Below are 20,519 nucleotides of genomic sequence, written 5' to 3' on the forward strand. Positions count from 1 at the left end.
CCCTGGGTGTGATGACTGATGTAGAAAGGTTTCCCTTCTCACTCTTCTGACTTCTGGGACACTGACATATCCGCCAGAGACTTTATCCATCAGAGGCAATTCTACAAACAGTGTCTGTCCCTTGATCTTGGCTGGAGATGACAGCACTTCACTGTGGCAGCAGCTCTCTGGCCACACAAAGAAACAACTTTCCCAGGCATTGTCCTGGGGAAAAGTCTGTGACAAGATCAGAGAAAAGAATGAGAAACAATTCTTATCTTAGCTTGCTGCACCTGTTATTGTGAACATGTGGAATGTGTTATGGAAATTTGTTTACCTAAGGGTGGTTTCTTAATTAGCCAATGGTGATGGTATTTTGGATTGGAGGACCAATTAGGTCCACCTGTATCATAACTGTCTATAAAAGCAATGGGTTTCTTAATAATGATAATATAAATTTAAAGAGATTGATCAGCCTTCTGTGAATCGTGGAGTCAATGCTAATTATTACCCAGCCAGGGCCCTGTGACAGCACCTCACATCAATAAAAAGCACAGAATACCATCTACCAAAAACTCAGTGCAAAGTGTGACACAGATAAGTGTTTCCTTCTGTTGACTCTGATACAGGTTTATAACCTATACTAAGAAGAGATTAATTGAGTAGCCACTGTTCCTCTTCAGCCTATGAAGTTCTAATACAATTTCACACATAAACACTTGATAGGAATCTATTGTATCAGTTCTGCTCTCCTCAAGTCATAAAAGTCCTCATAAGATGTCTTTAGCATTGCTAAAGCAGGAAGAAATATCACAGCATGGGAAAGGCATTTTAGATGAACATTCCTTAATATCCTGTAACACTTCTTTTCTGGTCCATACTTGTAATCTTAATCTATATATTTCATTATAGCCAAAACCCATGGAGGGCAGCAAGGCTTAACTAGGAAATCCAGAATTTGATTGAGCAACCTGATGGCTCTTTCACTATGGCCTGAGGCATGATTTAGCCTGGAATTCCTTGATTTCAGTAGGAATTTGGTACCAAAGTATTTTCAAATGTCCATGCTCTAGTTTCTCTGCCTTCCTTCTATCATTCTTCAACTGCAGGAAGAGAACATTGCCATGTGTAATTACACAGACATACACTGGGGTATCATTAGCACTTATCAGATGCTAAAATAAAGGGAACTAGATGAAGTGCTGCTCTTGGTCAGTATGGACATTCTGAGAGAAGAGACAGTAGGTTTAAAACAGAATAAGTAGAAAAATAGATGCAGTTACTTGCATATGTAAAAAAACTTTTTTGAAGGATTATAAATAGTTTAGGGCCAGACGTTTGAGAAGGGTAAGAATTATGTTTGTGTTCTCTCCCTGCTGAACAGTTTGGCTCAGCTGTTAATTTTCACTAACAGGAAAATAAAAAGCACTTTTCTGATGGACTTGTATTGCCTTAATGCCAGATCTAGAAAATGGGATGTTTCACATGGATCCCATGGATGGTACACACTGTTCCTGCCTTGTATGATTTGTCACTTGTCTGGGAATGATGAGGCTGAATTCCCCACAGCACCACACAGCTTCTGCTTAGTGTAGCCAGCCAACATGTCAGCAAATGCACCTGCACCTCCTCCAGGTACTCCTTTCTTCCTCAAGGTATTCTAAGATTCAGGGAATTTCCTACCCCATGAGTGGCACCCTGTATTGTTCTTTTCTTTGATCTTTCTTCTCTGTGTATTTTGATCAGTATTAGTTCAAAGAGTACTAAGGAGAATTAATCACAATTTTCACTCCATCCAGTCCTCTTCCCACCCTGAATCTGGTCATGCTTTCTGTCAGATGTGATGGTTGAGAAGAGCACAGAGCAAATTGCAAAGGTGAATGCAAGGATTTCTAAAAAGTCCTGGGGCTGCCTCTAGTTTCTTGCAGGGGAGCACTGCAACCTTGAGCTCCCTGTGGTTTCATGAATGACACATTCAGGCTGGTTTGTTCTACTTACACCCCAGGCCCACCCATGACCACAATTTTGCCCAGTCACAAGCACCCAGTGCTTTTACTATGTGCTGAAGTTCCTTTTCAGCATGAGGAGCATTTTCTGGGTGAGAGCTAATGGGGTCTGCATAACCCTTAGCAACTACTCATCCAGGAGTTTGATCTGTGCATTTTGAACTTCAGCTTCCCTTCTCCCCTGCTGTCCTGTGAACCGACTTGTTACAGATCTCCTGACAGGGAGCTGCCATAGGACAGTGGTTCCATTTGTAGGGCACAGTGTAAGGATCATTAAGGATGCGAGATCCTACAGTAAACCCTTCTGCTTAGAGTATTGCACTGTCTTAATTCCTTCCCTGTGTCTGAGATGGAGAGCTGTGGTTTGCTGTGGATGGCTGATGTCCCAGACTGGTGGTGCTGCTGTTCCAATCTATCTCCAAGAAAAGGAGTAAGGTGCAGCTGCTCTGTGGTGCGGTCTTAGTGCATCAGTGTCTTTGGATTTTTCATTGAACAGACACTTTTCTCTGAAAAATGCTAATTGTAAAATTTAAGATAATTTTTCATGAGTGCATCTGGTTAAACAAATGGTCCTTAAAATGACAATAACAGGCCTCTGCTATCAGATTGTTCTGTGTAGCACAGCTAAAAATACATGCTTTTTTTTTTTCATTGCAGACAAGGCACAATAAAATATGGCAGAATAGTTCTGATGTGTCAGATTGCTGCTTTTGTACAGTACTGTACTAGAAATTGCATTTTGTAAAATGTGAGAGAAGAAAAAGTGCTATGCTTTTAATCACTAAAATTAAAAGAAAAATTAATTATTTTAGCTAGAAATGTGGGGTAATTTAATGCTTAAGTGTAGGAAGTTATAATGACTGTAGAAATACACTTCAGACACCTGTAGGGATTAGCAGAGAAGAGTAAGGAATCCCTCAGTAGGAGGAGAACATTGAGGTGTATAGCAGCACATCAGTGGTCCGTGCTTTCAGAGCACACAGGAGCCCATGCTTTGGGGAGGGGTGTGAGAAAGAGCACTACTATTGAATTTTGGGCAGGAGAAAGTATTGCTGCCTATCTTTTTGGTAGTCAGAACTGCAGGTACCTACATGTACAAGAAAAGCATCTGACCTATAAATAAAAAGGCACAAGAGTGGTTTAACTGATGCAGCCTTTCTAGATTCCTAATACACACCAGGACATTGGTTAACTACAGAAATAAATTGTTACAGCAAGTTACCTTTTGTCACACAGGATCTAGAACAAATCCCTAATTCAAGGTAGGGCATTTGTGTTGCAGGATGTCTGTAAACAGAAACAATAACAGGTTTTCACCAGCTCTGAAAGGCAAGTCTTAGAGGGAAAAGCATTTGATGTGGCATGTGAAAGGGAACTCTGGCTGGAGAGTAGGTGAATATAAGGAAGGAAAAAATACTTAATTTTATGAGAGAGAGGAAAAAGAAATAGAAGTTGGAGCAACCTGACTGCATGTGGAAAGGAGAGGGAGGAATAAAATACATAATTATCCGCCTTTTATATTTCCTTGCAAGCCAGATTATTGGAAAGGTGGTTGTTGGTGTCATCAATAAGAAACATTCACTGTGCAAAGAAATTGAGTTTGACTTTGCCATCTTCATTAAGAGGAGAGAATGTCCAAGCACAGAGACCACAAGGAGTGGCCAGGATATGGGAGAAGTGTCCTGAAGAGATGCAGGAGTTGAGTCACTGGCAAAGAAATGGAGATGGCACACAAAGGCTTGTGTGCAGGTGAAGTTTAAAGGGGGCATAGTATGGAGAGAGCAGAGAATGGGGAAGGGAATTGCAGAGGCTGAGTCAGTGCCTCTGTAAAACAGGAAGAGAAGGATGGCAACAAAGAGTGAGAGATGCTGAGGGTAGGGTCAGAGACAGAAGGGAGGCAGAAGGCAAGATGTCAGAGAGCCCTGGTTCAGGCCAGAGCTAGGAACCAGAAACGTGGAGCACAGGTCCTGACACTCATCCAGACTCTGCAGACCTTGGTGAGAACTGTTTCAGCAGAGAGGACAGAAACGTTTGCAACATTTCCAAGATAAAGCAAGAGAGGAAGGGAGTTGGTATGGGGCCTGGAGAGACAAGTGAAGCTGCATGACTGACACAATTCTGCTGAGGTAGGAGACCTGCAAGAGACCTTTCTCTGCAGTGGGGTACAGTGTAGACCTCCCCTTAGTTTCAGCTGTGCAGTCCCATACACTGAATTCATGTTGTAGTGTGAATGCTGATACAGTGAATCCAAATGACCTTAAACCACAGCTGCCATTAGAAGCTAGAGACTCACAGGAGCTGGATAATGAGTCTCACAGCTGTTCAGCTGCTGGGCACAAGGCAAGCCCAAAGAACCTGCCATGATCACCAGGTGCCTGGGCCTGCTCAGCTGGGGAGCAAGGACAGCAACACCATCTGCTGAGCAGAGCCTGCTCCTCACACAGCTCACCAGACTCACAAAAAAGTTAGGAAAGTACATGTATGCACATAGAATCACTTTTCTACAATTTCTAATTCTGCTTAAGGATGTATCCATGCTATCCATGTTTGAATTTATCAACCTCATACCTAGCAGCAGGTGTATGCTGTGACTATTATTTAAAAGTACTGTTTTCTGCAGTTTTCACTGCACAATTGCTACCAAGATCAGGTTAGCCCTGGTGAGCCAAATTAATCCCTGGTGTAACTCTGGCAGTCAGTGGATTTCTGTCAGGGATGAATCTGGGTCCAATATAGATGTATTTTTTGGCAGAAGGAAAAGTAAAACAACAGAGGAATGAATAAAGGTTAGATGGATGGTCCCTCAGCTGTGCCTGGCCTTCTTGAAAGAAGTGTTTTCCTCCTATGCCCACTACTCCTTTCCAAGGAAATGCATTCCTCTGGTTCAGAGTCCTGAACTGGGGGAGCCATGCAAGGTGCAAAAGGCAGTCCTTGGTGAGTGGGAGGTGATGAAGCTTTCTGAGCTGTTCCAGGGAGCCACAGGCTCTTGAGAGACACAGTACCCAGTTCCCAAGAAAATATGGGAGGAGTAGCTTTGGGGACAGTCAAGAACTACAGAAAGAGCTCTTGGGCCCAGGGAGAGCAAACACTGCTTACCACTTGAAGCCTGGCCCTGGCTGGCACACAAGTGGCAAATGTGGATTCCCTTTCCTCTGCAGGACTGGTACTCCCCAAAAAATCAGCCTTGCTTAGAAAACACAACGGAAAACTGACCATAGTGAATTCCAGTTAGCCAAACTGGAGGGTGTACAGAAGCAGAGAAACAACATCTTTGTTTAGATTGAGAAGTCTTGCATTGCAATGTCAGTGTCAGGTGTCATGGTTGATCTGCTTCCCCCAGAGTAACTTCTGGAAGGGATATTTAAAAGGCTGAATCTCAGCTGCACTGTTTGACACTGAGATAAGTGCTTCCAGCAGTCCTGCATAGAAGTGTTGAACGTTACCATTGTGCCCAACCTCATTGTAACCTGTTCCACATCAGAATTAAGAAAAGGAAGATGTGGGATGAAACCATGCTAATTTCAAGTTTCTCTGCATAACCCTTTTTCCTGGTACACCTCACTCCATATAAATCTCCTCTAGCCTCCAAAAAATGAGTTTCTTGAGTCTTTGTACATATAGGTATTACTTTTGGTATTTTACTCAAAATCATTATGTGTTCTATTGTGATGTTGGTAGCTCAGTTCTTTGTGACATCTGAAAAAAAAAAAAAAGGCATGAATTTTTATCTAGTGCTGATCAGCGGCTAGTTGGCAGATATTGGAAAGTATTTGGTGAAGGGAAAATCAGTCCTTGGACAGAAATATATGTAAATCAAGATTTGCTGCAAACTGGGAACACAGGAACTCCAAGTGATGGGAGGAAGAGGGAATTCAGATGAAAAGACCACTATAAAATCTCACAAGCACATCTACAGTGCTGTGCCTTTGCAGGCCTTGCTGGACATGTCCAGATGGCCAAGAAGCATTAACTGTGGATAACCTGGCATTTGAACACAAGTACTCATCTATGTTTGTGACCTGCTCAACTAAGCTGTGGCATTTCCTTTGGCTTTGCTCTCAGACAGAAGATGACTAGTCCCTGCAGAAATGATGATTTTATCCAAGTAGATATTTCTTCTAAAGAAGGACCATACTTGTGCACAAAGCAGTATTTCCCTTCAGTACAAAGCATCTCCCCTCAGAGGCTGCCTGAGCTGTTTGACAGGAGCATGCACAGCTCAGGGGAGTGACTTGAGGTTCACCTGTTTTGGTGTGATCAGCAGCTCCAAAGCAAGTTTTCTGATTGCTGTGAGAGTAATTGCACTTGACATTTTAGAGCTAGAGCAGCTCTTCAAAAATAAATTGAGAAATCATGAAGAGGCCTGTGTTCAAGGGCTGTGGTGGCAGAAGAACACAGCCCTGGGAAACAAAACCAGGGAGATCAGCTAAGCTTTGCATGGAGCAGTTAAAGTTACTGGAATACCATAGAATAGCTGGGACTGGAAGAGGCTTCTGGGGGTCACTTAGTCCTTCCACCAAGTGGGTTAAAGTAGAGCAGCTTGCTCAGGTCCTTCTGCACAGCATCACAGGATACCTGCTGGTACTGACACATGCACTAGCCTCCATAATATCCACATTTTCTCCATCCTCATCAGAAATTTTCCTTTTAGAAAACTGTTCTATTTGGGCTGGATTCATTTGTCTTGGCTGGTGCTCATATCCACAGAATCTGTAAAGTCAGGGGTCACTCCAGCCTGCACTATTTATGGAGCCTGGGCTGGGGTGGTGTCAGGCACGAGGTACCACAGCTCATTTCTCTGCTGCCAGAAGAGATTTGCTTTTGTTGGCCTGCATGGGGCCTTTCCAAGGGGAGCCAAAATGGCTGTGGAAGACTCCAGAGCTTGTCCACAGGAGCAAAACTGGTTATGTGTAGAGGCTCACTCTGGCTTTGTGCTCCACCTCTTTAGAATTACAGCACCCTCACCAAGGAGGCCGCGGGTTGCTGCAGCTCAGCTCTGAGAGGATCCTTGTCCTCCTCATCCCACACTGCTCTTCTGCAGAACCCTTCATGTTCGAATCTGCTGGTCACGGATGGTAACGTGGGAAGTTCCAGTTAAAAGGGATGCAAAAGCTGCATGTATTGTTGAAAATGCTCCCTAATGGTTTTGCTGAATAGGATAAAACATCTTGATATCCTCAGTCAAGTAAACGACCGTGAAATGAGATTTTTGTTTGTAAAGTGTCTGAATCACCTGAAGGTACCAAAGCCAAACTTAGAGTGCAAAGCGCCATCTCCTAAATATATTGGATGCTATGTACATCAGCAAAACAGCAATGGCTTTAGTAGGTAAAGTGCTTTACCTTTCATCTAAGAGTAGTGGTTTTACGAAAAGTGTCCTTTAAAATCAAGACTTGGTCACTATTTGACTAATGGTAGCACTGAACAGAACAACAAGGATATAGCCCCATCAGACTAGACACTAAATTTCCTGGCAGACTTGCTAAATTAACACCTTAATAATGTTACTTTGGCATTATAAGAATCAAGTTATAGCATCAGAATTACTTAGCAAGCAGCTGTAAATCCAGGATGGAGTTCTGGTCTCACAAATCATATTCCAGACTCCTGAGTACAGCACCACATCACTTAGCTACAGAGTGCAATTCTCTTATGTCCTGTTTGTCCCTGCTTGAGACACTTTGGCTCATAAAATGTGTGCACTGAGTTTTCTGGATTAAGGAAAAAAGATGAAAGGATGCTTTTGTTAGCCTCCTGCATACTTATCACCGCAGATCTCCGAACATTTATGTCAGTTTTGTTTTACATTCCTCTAGTCCTTAAAAGATAGCTTGTACTTTAAGGTGATTTTGGAGGCTGATGCAATTTATTACACTGCCATTTCAGCTGCCTTGTTCAGTAGAATAACCTCTAATTGCTCTGCATCCCCATCTAACTTTCTAATAAGATTAATTCTGCCTTGTGTCTTGGTAGTCCCTAATTAACATGATTTGTCTTCACAGTCAAGGGCTCCAGGGTATCACAGCAAGCTCAGAGTCACTGCTCAGTGAATCTTAGAAGTAGTTAATCCATCCCTCCATGAGCAGAGCAGACCTTCCTAGGGAGCTTCAAAGGGCTAAATTCATCTCAAGGCATTGATGAGAGAGACAGAGGAGGCACAGCAGCTGCAGACCTTGCCTGGAGCTGTGGCTGTCGGGCTGGGTTGCCCAGGCAGAGCTGGAGGGAGAGAGCCTGCACTGGCCCTGGCCTGCTGTTTCCTTCTGCTCCGTGGGAGCTCCCCAGGATGGGTGCTGATGGCACTTGAACCCGTGCGAGGGCAGAGGCAGAAGAGGCGTGAGCTTTTGATGTGGCTTCACCCAGCAGCCCTTAAACTCGTTTGGGAGCTGGGGGATCCTGTGTGCCCTCCTCCTGCTCTGATGAGAAAGAGCTTTCCATGGCACAGACAATTAAGAATAAACTTCAGTTCATCACTGTATAATTGGCAAGAGCCTGTGTGAAAGCTCATAAGAGTCCATAGCCTTTTCCTCATTATGCTCCTGCTGTTACACAGCTTTTACTTCCAGCATCCTTTAGAAACTGGAGGGATCAGAAAGTCAGAAAGCTTTTCTTGCAGGAGGTTTCATGGCCTCTCTGAAATGAGGAGGGGCTCTCCCCAGACATTCTGCTGTTGAAGCTTCCAGGTTGGTCAAGTTTGGGTGAAAAGCCAGATTCAAATTATTTCTGAATCAACAGCACAAAACAGAATGGCTTGAGGTTTGTTTCTGGATGCACATCAAGGAAACAAAAATTAATTTCTTTGAATAGGATCAGAGTCTTAAAAATAAGAGATGGTTTAGTGGATGATTATTTCTGGCTCCTTGGTTCCTCTCTCATGTAAGTCCCAGGTTCCTGCAGTGGGTGGGTGCAGAGCAGCCCGGGACTAGGAGAGCCATGGCAGAGCATCCAAGCATGGCAGGAGGAGAAGGGAACACAAGGTGGGATAAGTACCTGGTTTCATACTAGACAGTATAAATACAGAAAGTTCTGTATGGCAGGAGACAGTAGAGAGAAGCCAGCAGCAGAGCTGATTCCATAAAAAAGAGCTTTTAAATTGCTGATAAAGTTACAGAGCAGCAGGAATGAGTCCACCTGATTCAGATGAGCTCTCAGCAAAGTGCCCTGGTGCTGTAAACAGCGGTCATGCCTTTTGTTCTCCCTTATATTTGTTATAATTGGAAGCCAATTGCATTACTTCTCTGAATGCTGGCATACTTAATAAGGATGCAAATTAATTAAAGATCTTCCTTCTATTCCATTAGTAAATAAAAAAAGCAAGCACTGAGCATGAGCAAGGCTGCAGTGCCTCAGTTGTTTTCACAGTGGAACCAGTGGCACATTGCTCAGCCTCCCTGGCTCTTCATTCCCTGTCTAACAGGCAGATGGGCTGTCATCCACTCCTGATGTACTTTGATGAGCTTATCTCCAGCAATTCATATTCCTTGACTGTAGGTGGTAGGTGTTACTTGTTACAGCTTGCCTATTTCCTATGTCTATTTCCTGTCCATGTAGCAATATTCCCCCCCCCACTTCTGGGACATTACATGTTCTCTACAGTGGCTCATACTGTTGTAAAGCATGATGCAAAATGTCCTTGGTGGTTCTGGGACCACATCATTTATCCAAAAGGAGGAAAAAAAAAAAAAAAAAAACTGGGAATCAAGCAGGTGCAACTTGCAAAGATAATTCAGCAAGTCCTGGCAGAATTCTGAGGTCTGCTCCACCACCGTGGATTATCTGGGGCCTTGCATTTGCTGTTCAGCAAAAATTCTCCAGTCTCAAATACTTCAAGCACACCCTTAATTTTATGCATCAAGTCAACAGATTTAAACCATACAACTGGACTGGAAAACTTCACCCAAGGACTGTGGAATGTCTGGCAGTGGAACAAGCTGTACTTCAATCTCACTGTTTATGGGTGGCTGCTTTTAAGTGTTCAAAACACTGCAGCCCTGCAGAGTAAAAATAATTTTGATGGGTCCGTGTACAATTAAAGCTTTAGTAAGTCACTTCACCCCCATGCAGCTCCCTCCCCCCAGTGTAATTTAAGATTTTGCTGTGTATTTTTAGCCTTGGAAGTCTGTGAAAGTTTGTTGCAGTCAAGTTTTGAAGTTTTAGTTTAAAAAATTCTGCATTTTTAGAAGACTTGACTTTTTCTAGAGCATTAAATATGAGAAAAACCTCATTTTTGATGCAAAGGCACTGCTGTCTTACTTGCACGTGGGCTGTCTTCTGTGGAAGCTACACAAACACTGTCAAGTGTGCTCTGACCACATGACACAAAGCTCCTGATAACAAACAAATGCAGAGCTCAGTGCTGGAGCTACAGTCAGGTGCTGAGAAAGCTGGCATCAGCCATGGGCACACAGAGCTTTGGGATGTGCTGGTCATTTTCCATGTGTGTAGGGAAAGCAGAGAGCTAATCCCATACACAGCCTACCTTCTGCAGGCTCAGGACTTGGAACAAGCCCTGTGGAGACAAGGATTGCAGGTGCCAGCTCTCTCTTGTCAAGTGACTGTATATTTTTGTCCACAGCGAGGCCAAAGGGAATGGAGGGAGCCAAAATTCCCTCTAAATGTTCTTTGGGTATGGAAGGGGAAAATAAAAACAATGTGCTGGCAGAAGCTAAACAAAACACTTTTAATAGCAGGCCATGGAAAAAAAAAATTCATGAGCTACTCTCCATGGCAACATCTAGGTTCTGTCACATTTGCTGCCTCCACTCTCTCCTCCTTCCCTTTCTCCTCTCCTACCCTTGGGCTCCTGCTGTTCCTGCCCGAGTCCTGCTCACACAGCTGTCCACGGGACCTGGCATTTGCACCAAGGTGTCATTGATGTCCCCCCCCGGCAGATCTGAATCTGAGGGATTCAGGTTGTTAATTCTAAGAGGGACCAAGTAAGCCTCCTTTTCTCTAAGCTGTCAACTGCTCCTGCTCTTCTTACCCTTCAAATTGTTAAAACAACCTATCCACTCTGGCCCCCTTGCACTGTATTCGCAGAGGCAGACTTCAGTCTGTATGGATACTGGAAAGGGGAAAAAAGCTTGCCCACGCCTGTTTAATTAAGCTTTATCCTAAAACCTGAGCTTTTAAGATGTTAGTCTAAAACATGCTTATTTCTAAGAAAAAAGACCCCAAACCAGGTAATTGCAGTCAGTGCTGACTTACTTCTGTGACTGAAATGAAGTGCAAGAGGACAGATGCAGGAGATGCCCCAACAGGTTGTGGGGGACACCTGAGCCTTACTGGTGCTGCAGCACTCTGTTGCAGTCTTGCCACCTCTACATTCTTCATATTTTACAGTATCACAGAATCATCAAGACTGGAAAAGACCTTTAAGGTCATCAAGTCCAACCAAGAGAAACAAGTCCAGCAGCCAATAACCAGTGAGGAATTGCAGGGTCAGTGACAGCCTCCATACCCTGCACTAAGCTCTGGCTCAGCAGCAGCACCAGGAGTTTCTCAGTGCTCCCAACTGCTCACTGGGAGAAGGCCACAGACTGTGCAGCTGGATGCTGTGCTCCAGGAGTGCAGCTGTAACCCTGTGGACTGATTTTCATCTCTTTCTGTGAATGGCAAGTGGCTTGGTGTTCCTCTGAGGAAACTGGGTAGGAATTTGTCCCCGGGCAAAGGAGCACAGCTGGCCACAGAGCCAGGTACTCAATAAAGGTCAGTTCCCTCAAGAGGACACCCTGCAGCCTCTACACCTCTACTTTTGCTGCCAGCCAAAGAGGTTCACTGATTGCCCCCTGGCAACCACAGTTCTCTGAGGGAGCCATGGGAAGAAGAGGCAGAGTGGAGACCCTGACAGGAGCCCTGCACTCACAAGCAGCAATAACCACAGAGGACGACACAGAGGTACCTAAAATATTTTCATGAATCAGCCTTTTCTGTTCAGAGAGCTGCAATGAGCTTGGGGAGAAAGCACTTTTATCTCAGGGTGACACACCTGCACTAGCAGATTCTCCCTCATGCAGCCCAAGCCCAGTGAGATCCAGCCAGGTGAAGAATGGGGATACTGGTTAGGATTCACATTGGCCAGAATGCCTCCAGGGCTTTTGACTTTGCACCTGTTTCCTCAGGCAATGACACAAACAATGGTCTGCTTTAGGAAACTTCAGTACATCATCATCCTGGGCATTAATGTTTTGCAACTCCATTTTATCACCTTGTTAATTGTGTCCTTTCCACAGCCCAGCTCTACCCAGCTAAGCAGAGAGGGGGATGGTGCTGAGCATCAGCACATAGTGCCTTACCCCTTCCCTAAGCAAGGGTTAGTGGTTTCCCTCATCATAACCCTAAGGGCTACAGCTGGCACTGGATTGATGCCAAGGATGAGAGGCCTCCACTCCTGAAATGACTCCTTACAGCTCTAATAGAGTATAAAAACAAGTTCATGGCACTGGGGAGCCAAGGATGTCTTGACCAATAGATACCATATTAATTTTTATACCAAGGCAAGGAGTATAAGGGCAAGCCCTTATAACCATTCTTGCACAGCTTTTTCTGACTCACATGAGTAAGAGCCTGCACATCTCATGAATTTTCAGCACATCCACAACATCTGCCTCACATACCTGCCAGCACTGTTTAATGACAGCTAATAATCATTTTACTTAAGAAGATTCAAAGACACACACAGCAGACATGTCCCCATACAGAGCGCTCCCCTGACGCAATACAAGGTACAGCTCATCCCCACAAAGCACACACTGTTAATTACATCTACCTGTGATGATCCAACAGCCCTGCTCCCACAGACACCTCCAGTTTTGTTCCCATCTTTGCCTGTACTTGCCTCCAGCTGTGTGCTTCCTGCAGCCTTGCTCCAGCTCCTGAGTGGTGACGTGGTTTTCCTCTCTGGGAGCAGGAAAGGAGGCACCATAACACTGCCTTATTTACTCCCAGCACTACAGGGGAATATCTTAAATGCGCTCCAGGCTTTCAGGAAGAGGAAGAAATACTCCACACCCCCTCCCTGCCTTCCAGGCTTTTGTAGGGTAGGGATCATTATCATCATAGAATCACCATCATCATCTCCACATGTCGCTCCTGATTGCAGTAATTTAGTTTCTGCTGTTCCTCCACCTGTACCAGCTCATCAGATGTGATTTCCTTACAGCAGAGATGCTTCTGGGAAGTCTTAGGTACCTGGCAATCACACCCACCAAACTGTCTGCATGCTCAAGTTACTTGCACTTCCACTGCGGTCATCAGTGTCCTGTCTCCCTGTGGCTCCAACCAGGCTCCCACTTCTGATGCTCCTGGGAAGGTGCCATCACAGCTGGTCCTCCACATGAAATGTGCCAAGCTCTGCATCTGACTAAAGCTCTTGCAGGAGTGCCCAGGATAGGCTTTCTTGTAAAACCAGGAAAGGAAAAACTTCTCTCCTGCAGCTTAAGGTATTCCATAACACATCCCCTTCTGCACTCACGTAACACAGAGGAGACTGTTCAGGACAGGCCATGGTCTTGACCTCATGCCTTTCTCCACCCTGGATGAGTGACACAAACAATAGGAAACCAGGGCATCCCTTTCCAGGGTGTGAGGTTTTGCTCTAAAAGAAAAAAACCCCAAACTATCCCTCTCATACAATTTTGTATGTGTATACTGTATTCTGTGAGGCCAGGACCAGCAGATGACGCTCCTGGGAAGGCCGTGGCTGCCAACGTAGCAGCGGACACAAAAGAGGAGACTTCATCCTGCATGACAATGGACCAGAGAGGAGAGGAGAGGAAAGGGCAAAACCCCCTCCTTTGCCCCTTCATTTAACTGTGTTTCTCTGCAGATAACACATCCCCTTCATGTTCAATGGGGCAAACTGCTGGAAACAAGCATCTTTCTGCATTTACTGGTGTAATCTAAAAATACCCCAATTGTGCTGACAGCCAAAGCAAGCAGAGGCTCCCAGGGGCTCTTTTTCTATCCCAGTACCATGTGGGTGCCCCAGCTGGCTGACACTGTCCCAAGTGAGTGAGATCGGTGTGACACCCCCTGACAGCCTCACTGCACATAGTGCCTTCACCCTCTGCCTCCCAGTTGCTCCAGAAGAACAATCCTCAGCTTCCACCCATCCCTGTGCCCAGCCCCTGGTACTTGCTGGCTTCAGGTGCAGCAGGGGCTGTACAGTTCAGCCAGGTGATTGCAAGGGGCCGAACAGACTCATTAAAAACAGGACAGGACATCTTCATCACCTCCTCTGTGTCCCCAAAGAGCCTGTATTAATTAATGATTTAGAATAATCCCAGATTTCATTGCAGTTTAGGTGTTTTCCATTGGGAAGCTAGAAGAAATGCTTACTATAACTTATGTTATACTGGCATAACTGCATGTGTGTTCAGTTTATATCTGCTTGTGGAGTTACTGGTTTGTGTTTGCTGTTTGCACTCACAACCTGAGACCTTTTGGGACTGCTGATTTATTTGGCCAACATCACCCCAGCAGCTGGCATTCCAGGTTTAGGATTTCTGGGCTGTAGGGATTCAAGTGTCTGAATGCCTGGTCAGGAATGGAAATGGTTCAGTGCCCCAGCTCTGGGGCAGCCACGTGGTATCAGCAGATACAGCTTGCTTGCCTTCCTTCTCCTCCTCCTCCTCTCCACCTCTCCATTTCCAGATGCAAATAATTCCAGATCTAGCAGTGTGTAACCATGATGGCTTCTAAGGGGAAAACATCTACTTTGGCAAAAGCATTTAAGACTCTTACTCCTGCTTCACATTCTCAAGCATATGTGGAGTAGAGGAAAAATGCTTCCATCCTATGCCTGCTGGCACAGCTAAAATCTTGTATTCAAAAAAGCCAGTAAGCTCCCAAAGATTGGCTCATCATAAGTAATAAAGAAAATGCACTGACACTGGAAAAATGAATTGGCTCCCTTGAGGAGGAAAGTGGCCTCAAGAGGAATCAGAAGTCAAGGTTCATGAGATTTTAATCCCAGTTTCTGTATCTATTCACAGTCCAGAGGAGGACACTTAATTGCTTTGTTAGCTTTATTCCTTTCTGAATGGGACTAGACTTTAGCTTAGTCACTGTGGTATTTAGGGCATTAATTGGCTAATTCAGCAGCTTGCTCTAACAATGTAAGTATCTTAAAAGCTTCACTGGAAGAATTTGAAGCTGTAGTTTAAGAATTATTGCTGATTTTTGACCTTTCTTTGTGGCACATCTTGGAAGAGTTAAAGGTTACACAAGAGGGGAAGATTTTAATTTTAAAAAGAGACAGGCATTTTCATTTCGCAAGATTTTGCATCCTGATGGGAAAACATAAACACCCAGTCTCTGATCTTGCCTCAGTTCATATTTAATCTCAGAGAGTGCTGTGGTGTAGTTTTGAAGAAAACACTTTCAGGAAGCATGAGGGAAATATTCCAGGCTTCCTTCTGCTTTGATAAACTATAAAGGGAAAAAAAAGTGGGTGAAGCAGGGCAGAGATGTCACATAATCCCACACAGGGGACACAAGAGACATGGAAGACAAAGCCAAAGAGATAAAGACAGCTATGGGGAGACTTACACAACGTCCTTTGGGATTATAATGATTTCCCCTTTTGGTTTTGTGGATAAGGGGATGAAACCCCGCCTGTGAAAGCCCAAGGAGGAAGCCCAGGGGTGTTTCTCATGCAGAAGATGTTGCCTGCCAGTGATGCTCTGCTGTAGGGCTGTGTTCCCCCTGCCCCAGCAGCACTTACTCACTCCCCTCCATGCCTGCTCCATGCCCAGCTCTGGCAGGTGCCACAGGGAGGGGGTGGGAATAAGAAATCAGATCCAGCCAGCGGCAGGAAGATAAGCAGGGTTTTAGGAGCTAGTGGAGTGTTAGGAAGGCTGGAATTGAAGCTTGCAGAGGGTGGCAGGCTTAAAAATAGGCTGTAGCCAGCCTTCCCCAGCATTTTGGCATCTCAGGTGCCTGTTATCCTTGTGACCCACTGAGGAAGAGGCGGCAAAGAAAGAGATTCTCTTTTCCACCTCCCTGGAAGTGCAGGACAAAATGGTATTTTGCTTCTAACCAGATGGTTCTGCTCTCTTGGTCTGATAAGATTTACTACAAGGGTGTAAACTGAGTGTTTTGTCCCTGTCTTCAGTCCGATCAAGGGACTCCCACCTTCCTCTGAGTTCAACAAGGCACTCGTGCACTGAAGATGTGCTCATTCATTCACATCTTACAGGCTGTTTGTAGGCTTCCATCCTTTAAGAGGAAAAAAGGCAGTTTTTGTAGAAACCATCATTTTAATTCAAGATACTGATGAAAGAAGGCATTTCACAGGACTGTGTTATCCAATAAAATCAACACTGCACCTTGGTACTTACCTTAGCAATGCTGTATTTGTTTTAGAAAAACCCAAAGACAATTCATAATGCTAAAAGGTGTTGAAATCCATACTTAGAAAAGGTGCCTGAACCTCCTGGCCAACAGCTCATATTTTAGAGGAGCCAGGAACTGCTTCTTCTGCTCCTTACCCATAGTGTGTATTTCTTCATGTTGGTTGTGGGACAGATAAGTCTTCCCTGAGCTGTGAGCTTCAGCAGGCCATGAGCATAACATATCAGCTAAAAGTAAATTATCTGCCTTGTCCAAGAGTGTACATTTAGGAGAAATCTTTGTGAAAGGCAGCTGAAGTGTAGGTTTTTGGTTTTTTTCCCCAGCTTTAATTTTCATACATCAAGATCCTTCATCTGAAACATGTTAGGAAGTTTGAAGTGTGGTTGCAAGATTGGTAAGTTGGTCTCAAGCAGAGCCAAGGGCTGCTACACCAGGTCCCCTGGCTCCAGCACTTTAAGAAGTTTAGTTACTTCTGAAGGGTTAAAACACACCCTCAGGTAGCAGCTTGTGACTGGGGAAAGCGTTGTGCAAAAATGCAGTGCCACTCCTTTTTTGTTTTGGTATCTGCTCCTTCTAAATCAGTATTTTATATAGTAACAGACTGCCAGACCATTAGAGATTCCTAGAGCCAGTCCTCCCCTATCTCTGGGTTTAGTTTTCCTTTTTAGAGCTGCTGTGTAGTAAGTGTTTCTCCCCAGGAGAGAGTCACCATGCAGAACAAAGGTATTTCCACAGATACACAGCACTCCCTTGCAGTGCAGAAGTGGTTTCTGTTGGGTGTGAGACAGAGTGAAAATTTAACGGGGTAGAAATACATTTGGATTTAGGTGAAATATGCTGCTTTGAGCTTGCTAGCATAAGTAAAATATGCTGTTTAGTCTGGTAACTTTGCAACACGAATAAAACTGCCCCAGCTAAGGAGAAAAAATGTGAATTTCCAAGCTGAAGAGATAAGAAAGACTCCTCAAACCTTGAAACAGACAGGGCAGAGTGACCCAGGAGTTCCTTCTGTACTTTCTGACAAAAAACTGAGTACAAGTGTAACTAGCTGTAGGTGTAATGGGAAATCAGCAAAATGTATATGCATAAACCTATTGTGAAATTCTATGCATATGTAAATTAGTAAGGAGTAATAAAAAAGGATCAGGAGTCCTCAGGGGCACGTATGTCCTTTGAAGGGGAACGATCACCCACATGCATCCAGCGCTGTAATAAACATACCATCCCTACAAATCTTTATAGGAATTGTGGGGTTTTGATTTTTCATCCGCGTTTCAGGTGGGTGGGGTGGAAAGAGCCAAAACCCAAGGAGTGCTTTTTCTACCTTAGTCTTCAAGTACAGGAAACGAGGCCTTGTCCAGGAGTGTAAATTGAGGAGGCCATGAGGGGAGCAGGCCTGAGGGCAGTGGTGTGGCAGGAGGTGCTGCCGTGGCTCTCACGGGGCGCTGTGCTGCTCCTGTGTCCCCAGGAACGTTCGTGTCGGCGTTCACCGTGCTCTGCGGGGCCCGCACCGACCTCCCGGACCGGCACATGTGCTGCGTCTTCTGGCTGAACATTGCTGCCGCCCTCATCCAGATCCTGACGGCCATCGTCATGGTGGGCTGGATCATGAGCATATTTTGGGGGATGGACATGGTCATTCTTGCAAGTAAGTACAGTGCACTCGCCCTCCTGACTTCTCCTTCCCTTGGCAATGCTACTGGGTCCCAGATAATGTCCCTGCAAGCCACTGGGCTGCACTCCAGGGAGGAAGAGCCACAGGATGGGCTCTGCAAGTCCATGAGAAACACAGTAGGCAGAGAAATTGTTAGGAGGCAGTGGGAATGGGCCCTGTGACATACCTGGGAGAGTCTCCCATCCCACCATGTGGGTCAGGAACTTCCCTGGATGAAATGAAATGCGCAGGAAGGGGGAGCACTGTGAACTCTGCTGTCTGGAGCCCCTTCTGCCCTGGTCACATCCATCTGAACAAGAAAGCCCTTTATCCCTTTCGACTCTGGCTGCAAATCTGTGGTTAGTAAGACCTTCTTGCTAGGTCGGTTCTGCTCCCAAGGCCAGCTGTCCCCAGAAAAGCCCTGGGGACTCTTCTGGACCCTCCCCTTCTACCCCAGGATACATTTACCTATTGTTTTGGAGTATTTTTTCATGTTTCAGACCAAGTTCTTAGGCTGAGCCAGAAGTGTTTTGCTGCTCCTAGAACGACGTCCCATAGACCCTTTGAGTTGACTGAAACATTAGTTTAAGGAAAGAAGAGTCCTTTTTAAAATGTACATAATTTAAATCACCAGTTAGTAGATATTACCACACCAGAACACAGGCTCTGTAACTTTCATCTGGTAGAGGCTTTCACTGGGGTAAAAGTTGTGTCATATCTCCTGTATCCTGGTGTACAGGATGGAGGTGATATCTCACCTTCAAAGCCAGAAGAAACACAGCTCAGGGTGCTGGTGGCATCTGCAAGACCCCACTCCCTTTCCAGAGGCCGATGGGCAAGCCCTCAAACCAAACAGGTCTGAGACCTTTCAGGCTGACAGGACAGGCAGTTCCCAAAGCAAGCCCTTCACCCAGAGACCATCTTACCAGCAGCTTTTGCCTTTTGGTTTGAAGACGCTCCACTTTGTCATCTCTGCTGATAACATCTGTGGCTGCACAACAGAGGGGGAGAGAGGATCTCAGGAAGTTGCCAGGAATCTGCCCAGAGACAAAATGGATGAAATTGAAAAAAAAAAAAAAAGCAGGAAACCAGTGCACATTTTCAGCTGCCAAACCCAGGGGTTAAAGCCTCTCACCAAACCACCTGCTAATTTCTGAGCCAGCTTCAGTTAAGGCAGTCCCCATGCAGAGCAAATGATGGATATTAAAAACCTGAACATGTGCAAGGCAAAAGCTTTCCTCAGGATGAAGGCAGTACTACTCTTCGCTTTTCCCTGGAAACCACCTACCACATTTCCTTCCAGATGTACCTGCAGAGCAGGTTATTTCTGAGGCTAAATTGTGAATTGCTGTCCACATGTGATGTGTCTTCAAGAATCTGCTGGAGTCGTGTGTAGTGCCATAAGTGCATGTTCATAACCATAAACTCTTCTGCTCTTCCTCTGTGGCGCAACCCCCGTGTGCGGGTTGCTGTCTGGCAGGACCTCACTCTGCTGTTGTAGGGAAAGTCAGGAAAGCATCTGTCCTGACAAAGAGCCACCACTGAAACTGACTTGCTTTGCTCCAAAGCCCTGCTCTCCAGCTAAGAGGGGTTGGTGCTTAGGAGGGTCTTACTTGGAGGGTCTTCTCCAGTTTCACTGTTGGGGAAAACCATACAGCTTAGAAGTATCTCCAAAACACTCCTTCCCACATCTGGCTGGATTCCAGCAAATTGGGAGGCAGAGGATGGATGAGCAGCATGTGGTGGGAATGCTCAGGTCAAGTGGTCCCCAGGCACAGCAGCAGTATTTCATCCCTCTGGTGGTAGTAGAGAATGGCAAGAGGAGTCAATGTGTCTTATGTTTCACCAGCAGCATCTGACAAACTGCAGCCCTTGGCAGTTTCTTGCCATCTCATTAAATAGCTGCTTTTAAGTTTACCTGCCATGCAGAGAAAGTAGTGGCTAAATGCAGCAGCTCTTGGTTGATGGAGAAGGAAAGAAAATAAAAAACTTAATCAACACAAAGAAAGTGATTGCTTGCTCTTACCTGGATCAAACAGCCCTGTCAGACCCAAAGTAGTTGGTTCTTTTTATCAAATTTTAAAAAAATAATAATAACTTAAGAAGGAAACCATGTTTCTAATGCAAGAAATAAGACATTTAATTTAAGAACACTGCCCGTTTCCTTTGGCTGGGTTTTGTTTGTGTGCAAACCATTGGATGCACTGGACAGAAACTGTACACCACTGCAACTGGGTGCAGATGGGAAATAGTTTAAAAAGTGTGAAACCACTGCCCACCTCTAGTCCCCTTGCCTTGAAATGGTCAATCCCATGTGTCCCTGTGAGGGTGCCAGGCTATTTGGATGGGTTAGAGGCTGTCTAAGCTGGTGAGGGCTAGCAGTGAGGGGGAGGGTGGGAAGCAGCTGAGGACCAGGAACTCCGCTCAGGCTTTCCCTAAGGGACAATCACCTCGCTCCCTGTACCTGGGCCTGCCTCTGTTAGCTGGTAGAGAGTTGGGAGGGAGTTAGAACCACAGAATCATAAAAT

General features: G+C 45.2%; 1 protein-coding gene across 6 annotated transcripts in view; it reads left to right on the forward strand.

Annotated features, from left to right (window-relative positions):
* Positions 1-20,519, forward strand: part of STUM (stum, mechanosensory transduction mediator homolog) — a 47,778-nt gene that overhangs the window by 14,788 nt on the left and 12,471 nt on the right. For 3 of the 6 annotated variants that reach the window (XM_053974424.1, XM_053974423.1, XM_053974422.1), the window contains exon 2: positions 17,806-17,994. In XM_053974424.1, coding sequence (XP_053830399.1) covers positions 17,806-17,994 — 189 coding nt within the window. The remainder of the gene's footprint in view (positions 1-17,805; positions 17,995-20,519) is intronic. The other 3 variants (XM_053974426.1, XM_053974425.1, XM_053974427.1) reach the window with 1 other exon arrangement.

The sequence above is a fragment of the Vidua macroura genome, chromosome 3 (genome assembly GCF_024509145.1).
Source record: "Vidua macroura isolate BioBank_ID:100142 chromosome 3, ASM2450914v1, whole genome shotgun sequence".
NCBI classification, from domain to species: Eukaryota; Metazoa; Chordata; class Aves; order Passeriformes; family Viduidae; genus Vidua; species Vidua macroura.